General features: G+C 45.8%; 1 protein-coding gene across 19 annotated transcripts in view; it reads left to right on the top strand.

Annotated features, from left to right (window-relative positions):
• RUBCN (rubicon autophagy regulator) overlaps nucleotides 1–12,255 on the top strand; it is a 64,387-nt gene extending 52,132 nt beyond the window's left edge. For all 19 annotated transcript variants that reach the window (XM_072812162.1, XM_072812161.1, XM_072812163.1 and 16 more), the window contains 9 exons: nucleotides 3,674–3,734; nucleotides 4,445–4,577; nucleotides 5,223–5,368; nucleotides 5,952–6,016; nucleotides 6,506–6,744; nucleotides 7,294–7,355; nucleotides 7,811–7,964; nucleotides 8,691–8,784; nucleotides 9,016–12,255. In XM_072812162.1, coding sequence (XP_072668263.1) covers nucleotides 3,674–3,734; nucleotides 4,445–4,577; nucleotides 5,223–5,368; nucleotides 5,952–6,016; nucleotides 6,506–6,744; nucleotides 7,294–7,355; nucleotides 7,811–7,964; nucleotides 8,691–8,784; nucleotides 9,016–9,194 — 1,133 coding nt within the window. In that variant the 3' untranslated portion in view covers nucleotides 9,195–12,255. The remainder of the gene's footprint in view (nucleotides 1–3,673; nucleotides 3,735–4,444; nucleotides 4,578–5,222; nucleotides 5,369–5,951; nucleotides 6,017–6,505; nucleotides 6,745–7,293; nucleotides 7,356–7,810; nucleotides 7,965–8,690; nucleotides 8,785–9,015) is intronic.
• The last annotated feature ends 450 nt before the right edge of the window (nucleotides 12,256–12,705 follow it).

Genomic DNA, 12,705 nt, shown 5'->3' with positions numbered 1-12,705 from the left:
GTAGAACACCTAGGGAGGAACAAGTGTAGAAGAGGACCACATTCTCAAGGCTGAGATCCAGACCTCCTTACTCACTAGAGGTGAATAAGTTCTCTGAGGCTGCAGAGCTGCCCTAAGACAGTGCCCAGGGATGCTGTCCACAAGAAGTACCATGCCAACAGCATCAGGAAACCCTTCTGTGGGGTGCTGGCGGAGGCTGCCCCTAGGGAAGTGCTGTGCCTCAGAACTCAAGAGATGCTGGGGGAGGTGGCACATGGGAGGGGCCAGGGGAAGCTGTTTATGAGAAGTACCGCTAGTGGCACTCTGCTGTAAGGCCACCTTCATGAAGGCATGCTTCCCCAGGGGAACATCATGTCACGCCTGGAGGAGTCTGCCTGGAGGAGCACACCAGACTCACAGGACAGACGCCTTCCTCCTCTGGCGTCCCTCCAGTGCCCTCTACTGGCAAGACTTAACATGGTGCCAGCTGGCAGAGGGCCGCTGTTTTTGAGTCCAGCTCCATCATCATAGAGCAGACAAAAAGAAGGGCAGGTTTGGAGCTGAAAGGCAATAAATTGATTAATTGGCACAATATATAAAGACAGAAGTTCATAAACTATGTTTTCTGTTTTCTTACAAGTTTTAAAATTATGTCCAATTCAAAGTAATCAGTTGCTTCTCCCCACACTGCCCTTTTAAGTAAATTTCTTTTTTAAAAAGCAGAGCAATTGTGATTCTCCATTTAAAAATGTTTCCTCTCTAGTCAGCACTACAGAAAAGCCATTGGAGTTGGATCTCCAGATGTGTTGGGAGTCACCTTATCTGCCAGAAGGAAAGCAGGAAGGAAACCAACGTCAGACTGGCCAGTGAAGTCTGAAGTTGATTCTCTTCCTGTGCCTCACTTTGTTTAAAAATTTGCAGATTTTGCCATGGTACCAAGGTTTTAACCAATTCTTCCCCGATACCAGTGTCTGGACATGCAAAAATTCTTACAGCATGTCATTTTTAAATTGTTTTTGTTTTTATATTTTTTATTTTTTTTCTCAGTTCACAGTAATAGCCTTACCTAAAGCATCAGAAGCATTTGAAATCAGTTTTCTTAGGAAAAAATATTTGCCAAAGAATCAAATAAAAGTTTCATAATTAATTGAATGGCCTCCTCCTGTCTCTTTACTTGTTAATTTTCTGTCTTAGACCCTGGTCTACTTTTACCCAGATCCCTTGGCTAGTGTTCCAACCACATTAACTTAATGATATGCTTGAATTGACCAGAAAGTCAGCAATACAACAGAGACCCAGTACCCCCAAGGCCTTCACCAGTTTTGGGTGGCATGTCTCGATATCAAGTGCTGCTTCTCCTGCTCCACTCCCAGGGTTAGATCGTCCCAGCCAAACCGGTGTGGTCCTCCTCACTGGAAGTGTTCATGATTGGCTAGGAAGTCATTGCATCTCTGGTAAAAAGAAAAAGAAAAAGAAAAAGAAAAAGAAGAAAAGAAAAGAAAAGAAAAGAAAAGAAAAGAGAGAGACATGATGGTAAAATAAAGTATGACTTGACTGTATTTTCCAAAGAGCAGAGAATGATTTCGTTTTCTCTCAAAGAGAAAATGACCTTTTCTCTGTGAAATGGAAGAACTACTAAATAGTATTTTGAAGACAGTGGTCTCCTTGGCAACCTTGAAGTGTCACCACTGTTCCTCTCTGATGTGCAGGGTTTTCTTTAATAGCCTGGCTCTATAGTAGCAACATTGGTTAACTCTTTTTTTTTAAGATTTTATTTATTCATGATAGACATAGAGAGAGAGAGAGAGGCAGAGACACAGGCAGAGGGAGAAGCAGGCTTCACACAGGGAGCCCGACATGGGACTCAATCCCGGGACTCCAGGATCACGCCCCGGACCAAAGGCAGGCGCCAAACCGCTGAGCCACCCAGGGATCCCCCTGGTTAACTCTTTATTCAAAGATATCTAAGATTTTCTCTCATTTTTTTTTTCTATTTTACCCAACAGGCCGATACTTGCTTTTTTTGCTTTTAGCCAGTTAATCATTTATTTAGGAAATACTTTCTGAAAATCTATTATGTACAAAACAGATTATAAGGGCAAGACAAGACTTCTGTACAGATTCAAGGCAGTACAAGTATTATTCAAATAAATGCTACAAACCAAATGGTCTATGGAGGTCTACTATTGCCTAGAATTTCTTTTTCACTAGCACTATTTAGAATGGAATAAATAGCTAGCAATGTATTGAGATCAGGATTTTGGTGGTACAAGTTCAGACATAAAATATAATATACATGAACTTCTTTGTTAAATAAAATAGGATTTGCTATTTACTAGTCAAAAATTTTGTTGCTGCCCTAAATTTTTCTCTAAAGAGCACATGAAAATTCATTGACAGATTTCAGTTCTGTTCCCTTGCTTCCACTCACTCAAACTTTGAAAACATTGATTTGTTAGGAACATTACTTGAATATACAGGGCTTGTATACAGAGCCCTGTGTTAAATATTTTGTGCCAAACAAAAGAATTAGACATGCTCTCATTTCCTCACAAGGATATTTTATGATCTAGTGGCACATGCAGAAAACATATATACAGAGGAAACGTGAAGAACAATTGAGCTACTTATGGCCAACTGCAGAGTGATGTCATATAAGCTCTAGTGCTCTTTTGAGGGGCTCAAATGCAATAGATTGATCATTGTGTAGCTTTAATTAGGAAAGGAATGTCTTTTCACTGGGCATCAAAGGAAATGAGGGATGAGACGTCAGAACAGTCTTGTTTTCAGGACTTGAATACATTCTATCTGCCTTTCTTGAACATGAGTGCTGTATTCCACATTTTCTCCATCAAACATTTCTGGAAAGACAAGGTCCCTGGAGGTTCAGGCATATCGTTACTAGAAATCCTTTAGCAGAAATAGGCTTTGGAAAGTCCACTGTAGTTTCCAGTGATTATGATTATGTTCTATAGAAAAGATCATGTTGAATATCTCCATGAAAATTTGTTGGTTATCAGGCATCTCTGGGGAGCTGCCTAGTCAGAGAGAAGTTCTATTCTGTCCCGTGCCACCAAACAGAAAGGAAATCTTTCCATGAAGCTTTTATACGGACATAGAAGACTTCTCACATTCGGGAGCAATAGCAATAGCAGTCAGATGTTAGGAGAAAGGTTCCAGTTCCACATAACATTTAACGAGTAACCTCTGTGATCCAAGTTCTGTGTTAAGTACTGATTTTGATATAACAAAGCTAGATAGAGTTCTTAACCTCTGAGAGTTTATCATTTAAGAGGGCCTGCGATTTAGAGAACAAGGGAGAGATTGGAGTAATTGTTTTGTGTTTCTGCTTGATAGAGGGTGTGTCCCTGTGTGCCTTAGGATGCTTCCTTTTCTCATTCACTGTTTTGCACCAAATATGAGTTTGTGTTCCCACTTGGATTTGTAGCCATTTTGGTCGTCTCCATGCTGTGCATAATGTCACTAATTCGACCTTGTTGTGAACTTGAACAGAGCCAAACTATAAATTGTGTGTAGAGCTTTACCTGGTCTCTGCTCCTTATCCCGCATAGAATGTAGCTTGTAGTTGCTACCTAGAGTGCTGAGCTGGCAAAAGCTTGGAGTGGTTTCCATTATTATCCCTAACCTCCTCCCTTCCCATTTCCGGCCCCCCTTATCTCTGGTTTCCATTTAGATGCTGACATCAGAAGGAGCACAGCCTCACACAGCAAATCCTTCACTTCCTCCCAACCCTTGTAAGTACTTTTTTTTTTTTTTTTTTCCAATAAAACTTTGGGTGTGTGGAGAAACAAACCCAACTTTTGGCATTTGGATGGGAAAAGTATCCAAATTCACAAAGAGACATGATTAAAGTGATGGGCCTGCCTGATGGTGGCAAGCCCCCGGGATCATTGGTTCCACTCTGGTGGAGGCAAAGCTCGTAGTATGGATTGTTCCTTCTATGCTGACTCTGATTATAACAGAGGCCCCAGAAGATCAGATACCAAAAGAGAGAACAGTGATCATGATTTCTGAGTATGAAATCTAATTGAACCGGTTTCACATTGTAGGTCCAACTAGGGGAAATAGTAGCTCATTTGGGAGCAACAAACAGTTCTCTATTGTTCACAAGGCAGTTATATTCAACTTATTTTGTAAACAGGTGTTATAACCCCCATTTTTGCAGTTAAAGGAACTAAAGAGTAGAGAAGGGAGGTGATACAGAACCCCTACCTAGCAGTGCCATGTAATGCTATTAAGTGGGATTTGAGCCCATGTCTTTGGACCATAGGATCAATGTATTTTCCTACGTGTGTAGGAAGATGAGAAAGGAAGCCAAGTCAGTGAGGGTGCTGCGAGTGTTCTCAGCCAAGAAGTCACCGGGTATAATATCAGATCCTGCAGGGAAGGCTCCCATCTTCCTGTCTTTTCTGTATGCTCAGCCTTCCTTGAATCTCCTTTCCAGCTCCCACTGCTTCCTTCACTCCACATCTGCAGAGGCAGTGGCCATGGGACTCCTGAAGCAGTTCGAAGGCATGCAACTCCCAGCTGCCTCAGAGCTAGAATGGCTAGTTCCAGAGCATGATGCCCCTCAGAAGGTAGATTTCTTCGGCATTTTTTTCTCCACCTGCTGCCAGCCCCAGGAGGCTATGAGCGTTTCTGATGCTGTTCTCCTTTGTTGCACGTCCCTCATCTAGAATGAGCTTTATGTTTCCTAACTTACAGAAGACATTCATTGCAAATGTGTTGAGTGAGTGAGTGAATGAATGAATGAATGAAAATACATGCTTTCCTGGGTTTTCCCTGGCAGTGGTCAAAACAGGAGATAATGGCTCCCTCTTCTTATTCCACATGACCGCTTACTAGACCCAGAGGTGGAACTTGTGTAGTGTGACCGCCTTTGAGACACTGTGGAAAAAGTGAGCTGCTCATAATCTGCTTTGCTTTACAATTGAGTATAGCATAGCAAGGGTTCTGGGGTGGGCTCAGAGACAGCATCAGCAATGGGTGCCATCACCCTGGAATGCTGTTTCTGTTCCTTTTGCATCTTGGAACACAAGGACCTCACTTCCAGTAGCCTGATGCCTTACTGGTATGTGCTGAGGGCCGAGGTTCTTTGCAGCCTTTACCCGAGGTGTTCCTGGAATATCTTTCATTAACTAAGTTTCTGTTATAGCCAAAGGGCCAAGCATGTGTTCCCAGAGACTGTCCATGTTAGATCACCCTGTGCTTTTCTCCCACAGCTCCTGCCCATCCCAGATTCACTGCCCATCTCACCAGACGACGGGCAGCACGCTGACATCTACAAGCTACGGATTCGTGTTCGTGGCAACCTGGAGTGGGCCCCACCCCGACCTCAGATCATTTTCAATGTTCATCCAGCCCCGACGTGAGTAGCCAGGATCTCCGCCCTTTGGGAAACGGATGCATGCTCCTGGTTGTCGGGGCTGTCTCCTCGCTCCTTGTCTCTGCCTCCACTGGTAGCTCCCACACAGTTCTAATCACTTAACAGCAGAGGGAGAGGATTATCCATCTGGTTGCGAGTCTTACTCCTGATCCTCCTGTTGCTTCCCAGAGCTAACTGGAAAGAGGTCTTCTATCACTGGCCTTCCCAATCTACTGCCTTCCTCCCAGTAGTTTTGTGGGCTTTCTGGTTTTTCTCTTAAGATGAATGGTTGCTTTTCTTTCCTCTTGTTCTCTCTTCTGTCCTATTTTCTCCTCTCTTACATTTGTACAGGAAGCGTGATTCAGGGCTGGAGGCTGTCCCTGCCTAGACCTAGATTCTGACCTAGTAACCCTCAGTTTGAATCGGTTGTCCCAGTGCGTTCGTTTGGTCCAATTCTAAAACACAATAGGTGAACTCCCCCTCTTCTCATGCTCAGCAAGAGCCCTGTGTCTGCCTCCCCCTGCTTTCTAGTCAGAGGCCTTGTGTAGCTGGTATCTACTAAAGCCCCTCCTTCCCCTCTCCTCAGGAGGAAGATCGCTGTGGCCAAGCAGAATTACCGCTGTGCCGGGTGCGGCATTCGGACTGACCCTGGTGAGTGTCTTCTCCTGCCCGCACAGCGCCTCCAAGGGCTGTACCGGCTCACACTCAGAACAGGGGCCTGTCAGAGACGGAGTGAGACGGAGTGAGAGAGAAGGGGGAGGAAGGGGCCCGGACCCGGAAGGCAGGGCTAGGCAGGATCACTGAATCGGAGGGAAGTGATTTCTGGGGGCACGTTGCCAGCATAGTGTACTGTAGAAAATCGGGTATTTTCGGCCAGGTGCTTGGAAGCTGGATCTTACCCACTCTGCAAGGTTTGCTTTCTCGGTGGCCTTCAGAGGGGACACAGCAAACCACGGGCCCCACTCTGCGGGTTCCTGCCAGCTTTGGGAGTGCACACAGAGGTGGATGGAGGTGGATGGAGCTGGGCAGCAGTCCCTTCCCGTTCTTTGGAGGAAAAAAAAAAAAAACATCAGGAGAGCTGCCTCAGCAGCTTAGAGATGGGAAAGCCACATCTGACCTTTGACCTTCTGGTTTGTCCAGATTACATCAAGCGGCTCCGGTACTGTGAGTACTTGGGCAAGTACTTCTGCCAGTGCTGCCATGAAAATGCCCAGGTGGTCATCCCCAGCCGCGTTCTGCGCAAGTGGGACTTCAGCAAGTACTATGTCAGCAATTTCTCCAAGGACCTGCTCATCAAGATCTGGAATGACCCTCTCTTCAACGTGCAGGACATCAACAGTGCCCTCTATCGGAAGGTCAAGCTGCTCAACCAAGTCCGGGTGAGAGCCGTGAGAGGCCCCATCTGAGTGCCTTCCTCGCTCCTCATCCCCTCCCTCTGTTCACCCGGGCTCTGCTGTTCATACCGCACTTCTCTCCGTCACCATGGCAGAGCTGGAACCGGCTCCTCACTTGTGCTTTCTCTGTGCACTTTCTCAGTTCCCCGGCCCTTTCCCACCTATCTGTCTAGTCAGCTGACTACGGCAGCTCTGAAGCCAGAGGTGGCGCTCAGTGACAAAAGCAGGAGTTCCCCATGCGCTGAAAATATACTGAAGGGACAATAGGGAATCAGGTGGGAAATTCAAATTCTGAATTTCTCAGCTGTGTATGTGATTTGGGAGCCCAGCCTAGCAGAGGGGCCCTCCCTGACAGGAGGTCATTTCAAAGCAAGTTGTTGAGTTAAGTAGTAGAGAATAGTTTGGCTCTGGCTGCTGCATGCAGAGCTTCTAGACCCCCACAGTTTAAAGGTGCTGGTCATTCTAACGGGTGTTTCTCTCCTCTTCCTACCTGCCCTTACCCCCACTCCACCACCACAACGTCTTCCGCTTCAGCTGCTGCGGATCCAGCTGTATCACATGAAGAACATGTTCAAGACATGCCGACTGGCCAAAGAGTAAGTCTTGTGTTGCGGCTAGCGGTCTCTTGCTAGGTTAACGTCTCTGAAAGAGGCATGCCCCAGCAGTTGTCCCTTGTTATGCGAAGAGGGAAATTGGAGAAATTTGCAGAAAAGTCCAGAAATGGTAAATGAAAAGCCTACAGCAGTAACTGTGTTTGTATCTTCTCTTTGGAGGGGACAATCTCTGATTTTCTATCAAGAACAAACCTACCACTCTTTGCAAGCTGGCATGAATCACTGTGCTGAAGGGTATAAAAATCACTTTTCCTATCCAGATACCCAGTAGTGTGGAGGGTCTGGGGGTTCTGGAACACCTAGGCTGGCTGAGTGTTGCCCACCCTCATTGACTCTTCTTTTCCCTATCTTGCTTCTGGATAGAGATCCTTCTACGTTGATGTGCCACACCACATGTTCATTTTCTGCACCTCCCTACTTCCCCTCGTTTCCTGTAGGCTTCTGGATTCCTTTGACACAGTTCCCGGCCACCTGACCGAGGATCTCCACCTGTACTCACTGAATGACCTGACTGCAACCAGGAAGGGGGAGTTGGGACCCCGGCTCGCTGAGCTCACCAGGGCAGGGGCTGCCCACGTAGAGCGATGCATGGTGAGATAGTCTCGCTTGAGCATGTGACTGGGCTTTTGCTCAGGGATATGGAGAGTGGGGTGGACCTGGGTTCTTGCCACGCAGTTCCAGGAAGCTGACATGGCCTATCAGCACTGTGACAGAAACTGGGCAGGATTGCTGGCCCCTGGGTTGGTAAATGGCTGAATCATCCAGATCTGAAGAACCTGGAATTTGAAGAGGATGTGGTGCTGGCATTGCCCCTGGGTAACGGGCAGGACTGAGCAGGCCTTCACTCTAGAATCGTCCTGATGTGGGAGGAGAACCCTGAATTGGAATCTGGAGAGAGTCTCCACTTTATCACTTTATCATTTTCAATCACTGTGACCAAAGAGAATGCTTTGCTCTAACCCGACTCAAGGCTGGGCATTATTTTAGAGAAATACCCTTGTCTTCACATTTTATCTTACTGACTGTGGTTCCCATTTCAAAATAGAGTCATCGCCCACACTGGAATTTTAACGTTAGGAAGCCCTTTGTGGCACACCATGCCTTCCTTCTCCATCTCTGCACCAGAGTGGTTGGAGTTTCAGAAACTCCCTTGTACGCACCGTAAGGCTTTGTGTAATAACACGGCCTAGTCCCGGCCGCAGTTTGGCTCTCATGCCCCTGGGTCCAGCTCACTCAAGTCTTAATTATATCTTGCCCCACCCCTCACTTGGGTTCATCCCTTTGTTCCCCTGACCTTGCTGCCTCCCTCCCCCCCAGCTCTGCCAAGCCAAGGGCTTCATCTGCGAGTTCTGTCAGAATGAGGAGGACATCATCTTTCCTTTTGAGCTCCATAAGTGCCGGACCTGTGAAGGTAAGGACCAGTGCCAGGTATGGAGTGGGCAAACAAGACTGCACCCCAAGCCTCTGTATTCCCCTCTCAGCCATCCCTGTTCACAGGAGTAGAGTTTGAGTCAGCAACTCCCTGTTTTCAGCACGGGGGCACCAAGTGTGGGTGGCGACAAGGGGCTGTAGCAGTGACTTACTTCCAGTTTGAGATAATACACGTTTTCTCTTTTTTTTCTCACCTTCTCAACCTGAATAGAATGTAAAGCGTGTTACCATAAAGCTTGCTTCAAGTCTGGAAGCTGTCCCCGGTGCGAGCGGCTGCAGGCCCGGCGGGAATTGCTGGCCAAACAGAGCCTGGAGTCTTACATGTCAGACTATGAGGAGGAACCCACTGAAGCCTTGGCCCTCGAGGCCACTGTTCTGGAGGCCACCTGAAGAAAGCACACGAAGCCCTCCTTCTAGGGGCTGGGGTCACACATAATGCAGAACTGAGCCACCCTTTTAAGGACTTTCCCCACTTTTTTTTTCTTTAATTATTATCATTATTTTTTTTTATGACTTACCTAACGTCCATATATAATCAACCTTTGTTAGGTTGGTGGGGTCCAGTCTGTTGTGACAATTTGTAGGTACTAGATATTTCCATCAGAACTGACACAGGAGTCATTATGTGAAGCTTCTAGTGCCTCTGTCGGGGGAATGGACGATGAGACCCAATTCTTCTGACATCCATGGCCTTCTGTACTTGGACCAGATCTGGTTTCAGCTGCATTTCAAGTATCATTTCCAGTTTTATTTTGTTTTAGTTCTGGAGCTTTTGAGTCAGGCCTTTCTCAACCAACTCACTTCTCCTTTGCTGCTGAAGTAGGAGGATGGAGTTTTCTCTCTCTGTCCTGGAATAGAGTCAGACTGTGCCCTGAGGAGAAGGAGAATGGGACTACACCATGGGCATTCTGTCCAGCTAATTATTAAGGTATTTTTAAGGCCATGGAAATAGCATTCTTACCTGGAATCCTCAGAGACCTCAAGGAGGCCACCATGACCTCCTTGTGTGAAATATTCTAGGCATCAATGATGTCACAAACTGACTTTCCTTATCCTGGCAGGCTTGAAACAAAGAAACAGAACTGATGCTTAAGCCAGGCCCCGTCATAGCCTTCCACCGAGCATAAGTGAGGCTGCAACTCTGTGGCTTTAGGAGCATTGATTCAGTCAGAGAAGCTATTGGCCTCCTCTTACATGATAAGGTCTCTTAGTCAACCTAGCTTTGGTGCAGATATGATCTTTCAAGCTCAGGCAGGTCCCTGATGCCATCCTAGGCTGAGGACAGAAACTGCATCCACCATCTTATTTATGGATCTTTTGCCCCCGTGTCCTCTGTTAGGTGGTTATTTTGGTTCTGAGTGAAAGTATGGCCCCACTCGATTCTCATCCTCTTCCTGCAACAGAGCTGGGACCTTCCCTGGTGGCTGAACTCTTGCCTTAGTTTCTTTTGTTAAAGTCAGGGTGGGAGCGGGGAGATCTCTGCTATTAGTGGGGTTAGAGAACTTAGCAATTTGTGGATATGAGGGTGAGTGTGAATGTTCCTGTGTTCTTGGGATAACAAGAGCCTTTATGCCTATTATGCACTGAACTCTGTAGCCTGGTGATGTCCATATGTTCAGTCGTGTTTTTCATATTACTAATTTTAACACACACATACATTTTCTTAAAATGTGCATTTTGATGGGACCGTGGATATGTTTGTGGTGTTCTTTAAATTAAGTTCTTTAATATAGACTCCTGACCCCTTCCTATCATACTGGTCAGGGTCACTGTTCTGAGGGCTGGCAGCTCTGTGAACAAGAGCCCACAGCATTTTTTTTCTGGGACTGACTTCTTGTATACCTGTCTTTCCATAATTGGTTGCTAGTAGAAAATACTAAGTGTGGACGCTGCCCCAAGAAGCTGAACAGAAAGTAGCACATGGTTGGGGGAAGCTGATGAGTGGCTGAGCTGGAGGCAACCAGGAGTCTCACAGGGAGTAGAAGGGGCAGTAAGGTAATAGCCAGAGCTGAGGCTTTACTTGGGCAAGGGGGAGCAGAGAGGGATTGACCCATGGTGTTGGTCTCTCTGCCTCAGACTTAGGATCAGGCTGGAAGACCCTGAAGCTGTTCTCCTTTCAGTTCATGGGAGAGGCTCTGAGAGCCAAGCCCAGCCCAGTTTTGAGGGGCTGACTAGGAGCTCCATTGTCCTTCAAGGAGCTTTGGGAATGTCCCCACAAAACTCAAGGCTTTCTAAGGGTTAGGCCTCAGATTCATACTCAGGGGTTTGTAAAAACAAAACAAAACAAAACAAAACGGTGAGCTCTGTGTCCAGTTTTGGTATAAGTTACACAGCTAGCTAGCTCTTCACTCTAAGTCACTACACTGGAGGAGAGATGCACTGTCATTCTTGTCCTGCCTGTTTCATATTAGCAGAGGACCAAAGGATGGAAAATGCTAACAGTTTCCAAAGCTGAGCTCAGCAATCTAATATGCTCCTGGTTTTTCACTTATTTTTCTCCACGTTCCCCATTCCATCTCCTTAGATTGTGTATCTGTTTTAGTGACCCTGACACTCTGCTGTCATCACTGTCCAAATACCCATTTATTTATTTATTTGAGAGGAAAGAGAGAGAGGAAAGAGTATGGGATGTTTTGAAAGCACTTTGCAACTTATACCAGTATCTAAAAACCTCCTGCTGTTGTAGGGGGAAAGCTTTGAATGCACTGAAGAGCATTCCTTCTGAGTGAAATGGGAGGGAAGAAGTGTTCTTTTTCATAAATAAAGGGAAAAAAAGTTAAAAGTTTGCTTACAAGGTAGAGACAAGATTCAAGACAAAGCAGAAGAGTGGAAGACAGATATCTTCCACTTAAATGAGGCTTTCTCTGCCAAGACTTTAGAGCTTTTGTTGAATTAACATGAAAGGAGGAAGAGTCTAAATAGAGATGATCTGTTCATGTGCAACTCGTGTTCTGAACTGGATTTCTACTCTCTGTAATTCATACATAGCCTAACAGTTTATTATCATCTTTAATAAACTAAAGGAAGTGAAATTCCTGCCTTTTATTTGTTTGCCTTGACTATAGGAAATGGTATTGAGTGTCCACTGTAAAGCAGGCATGTCTAAAAATTCAGGAGGTTTCTGAATTATAATGCAAAGAAAACTGGACCTTCCAAGTCAGGAAAACTGGGTGAGAATGTGAACTTGAGCAGATCACTTTGGTTCTCTGGATTTCTGTTTCTTCATGTATAAAAGATATGGGCATTAATCATTTCCAGTGCATGAGGTGTGCGCCCTACCCGTCCTCTTGATGTAAGTATCTTATTTTAAAGCGAGGTTGGGGCGCCTGGCTGTCTCAGTGCAACTCTTGATCTTGGGGTTATGGGTTCAAGCCCTACATTGGGTGCAGAGGGTACTTAAAAATTTTTAAATCTTTAAAAATAAAAGAAAATAAAAACAAAGTGAGGTGAATCTTTCTCTGTACAGCATCTGAATTGTATCCAACGCTTTGTTTCTCACTTCTGTGAACAACTTGCTCTGAGTTTCTGTCTTATGCTCCTGGCCCACTGAGGTTCCACTTTCACCCTACAACTTTCTGAACATGTCCGCTTTGATGTCCCATGGTCATCGCCCACTGATATGTCTAAAACCAACATAGGTATCATATTTCCTCACACCTAACCATTAGTCACCCCAGCTTGAAAATTGGGCTATCTTCAACTCCTTCCCTCTGAGTCAGGTGGCATGTTCAGCCAATAAAACATGATCTCCTTCCTACTACCTGTCATCAAGTTCTATTGATTCTTTTCTCTTTAAAATAAGTATTTCGGGGATCCCTGGGTGGCGCAGCGGTTTGGCGCCTGCCTTTGGTCCAGGGCGCGATCCTGGAGACCCGGGATCGAATCCCACGTCGGGCTCCCT

Source organism: Canis lupus, chromosome 35, assembly GCF_048164855.1.
Source record: "Canis lupus baileyi chromosome 35, mCanLup2.hap1, whole genome shotgun sequence".
NCBI classification, from domain to species: Eukaryota; Metazoa; Chordata; class Mammalia; order Carnivora; family Canidae; genus Canis; species Canis lupus.
The sequence above is the reverse complement of the archived record's forward strand: the minus strand, read 5'-3'. Positions and strand labels throughout refer to the sequence as shown.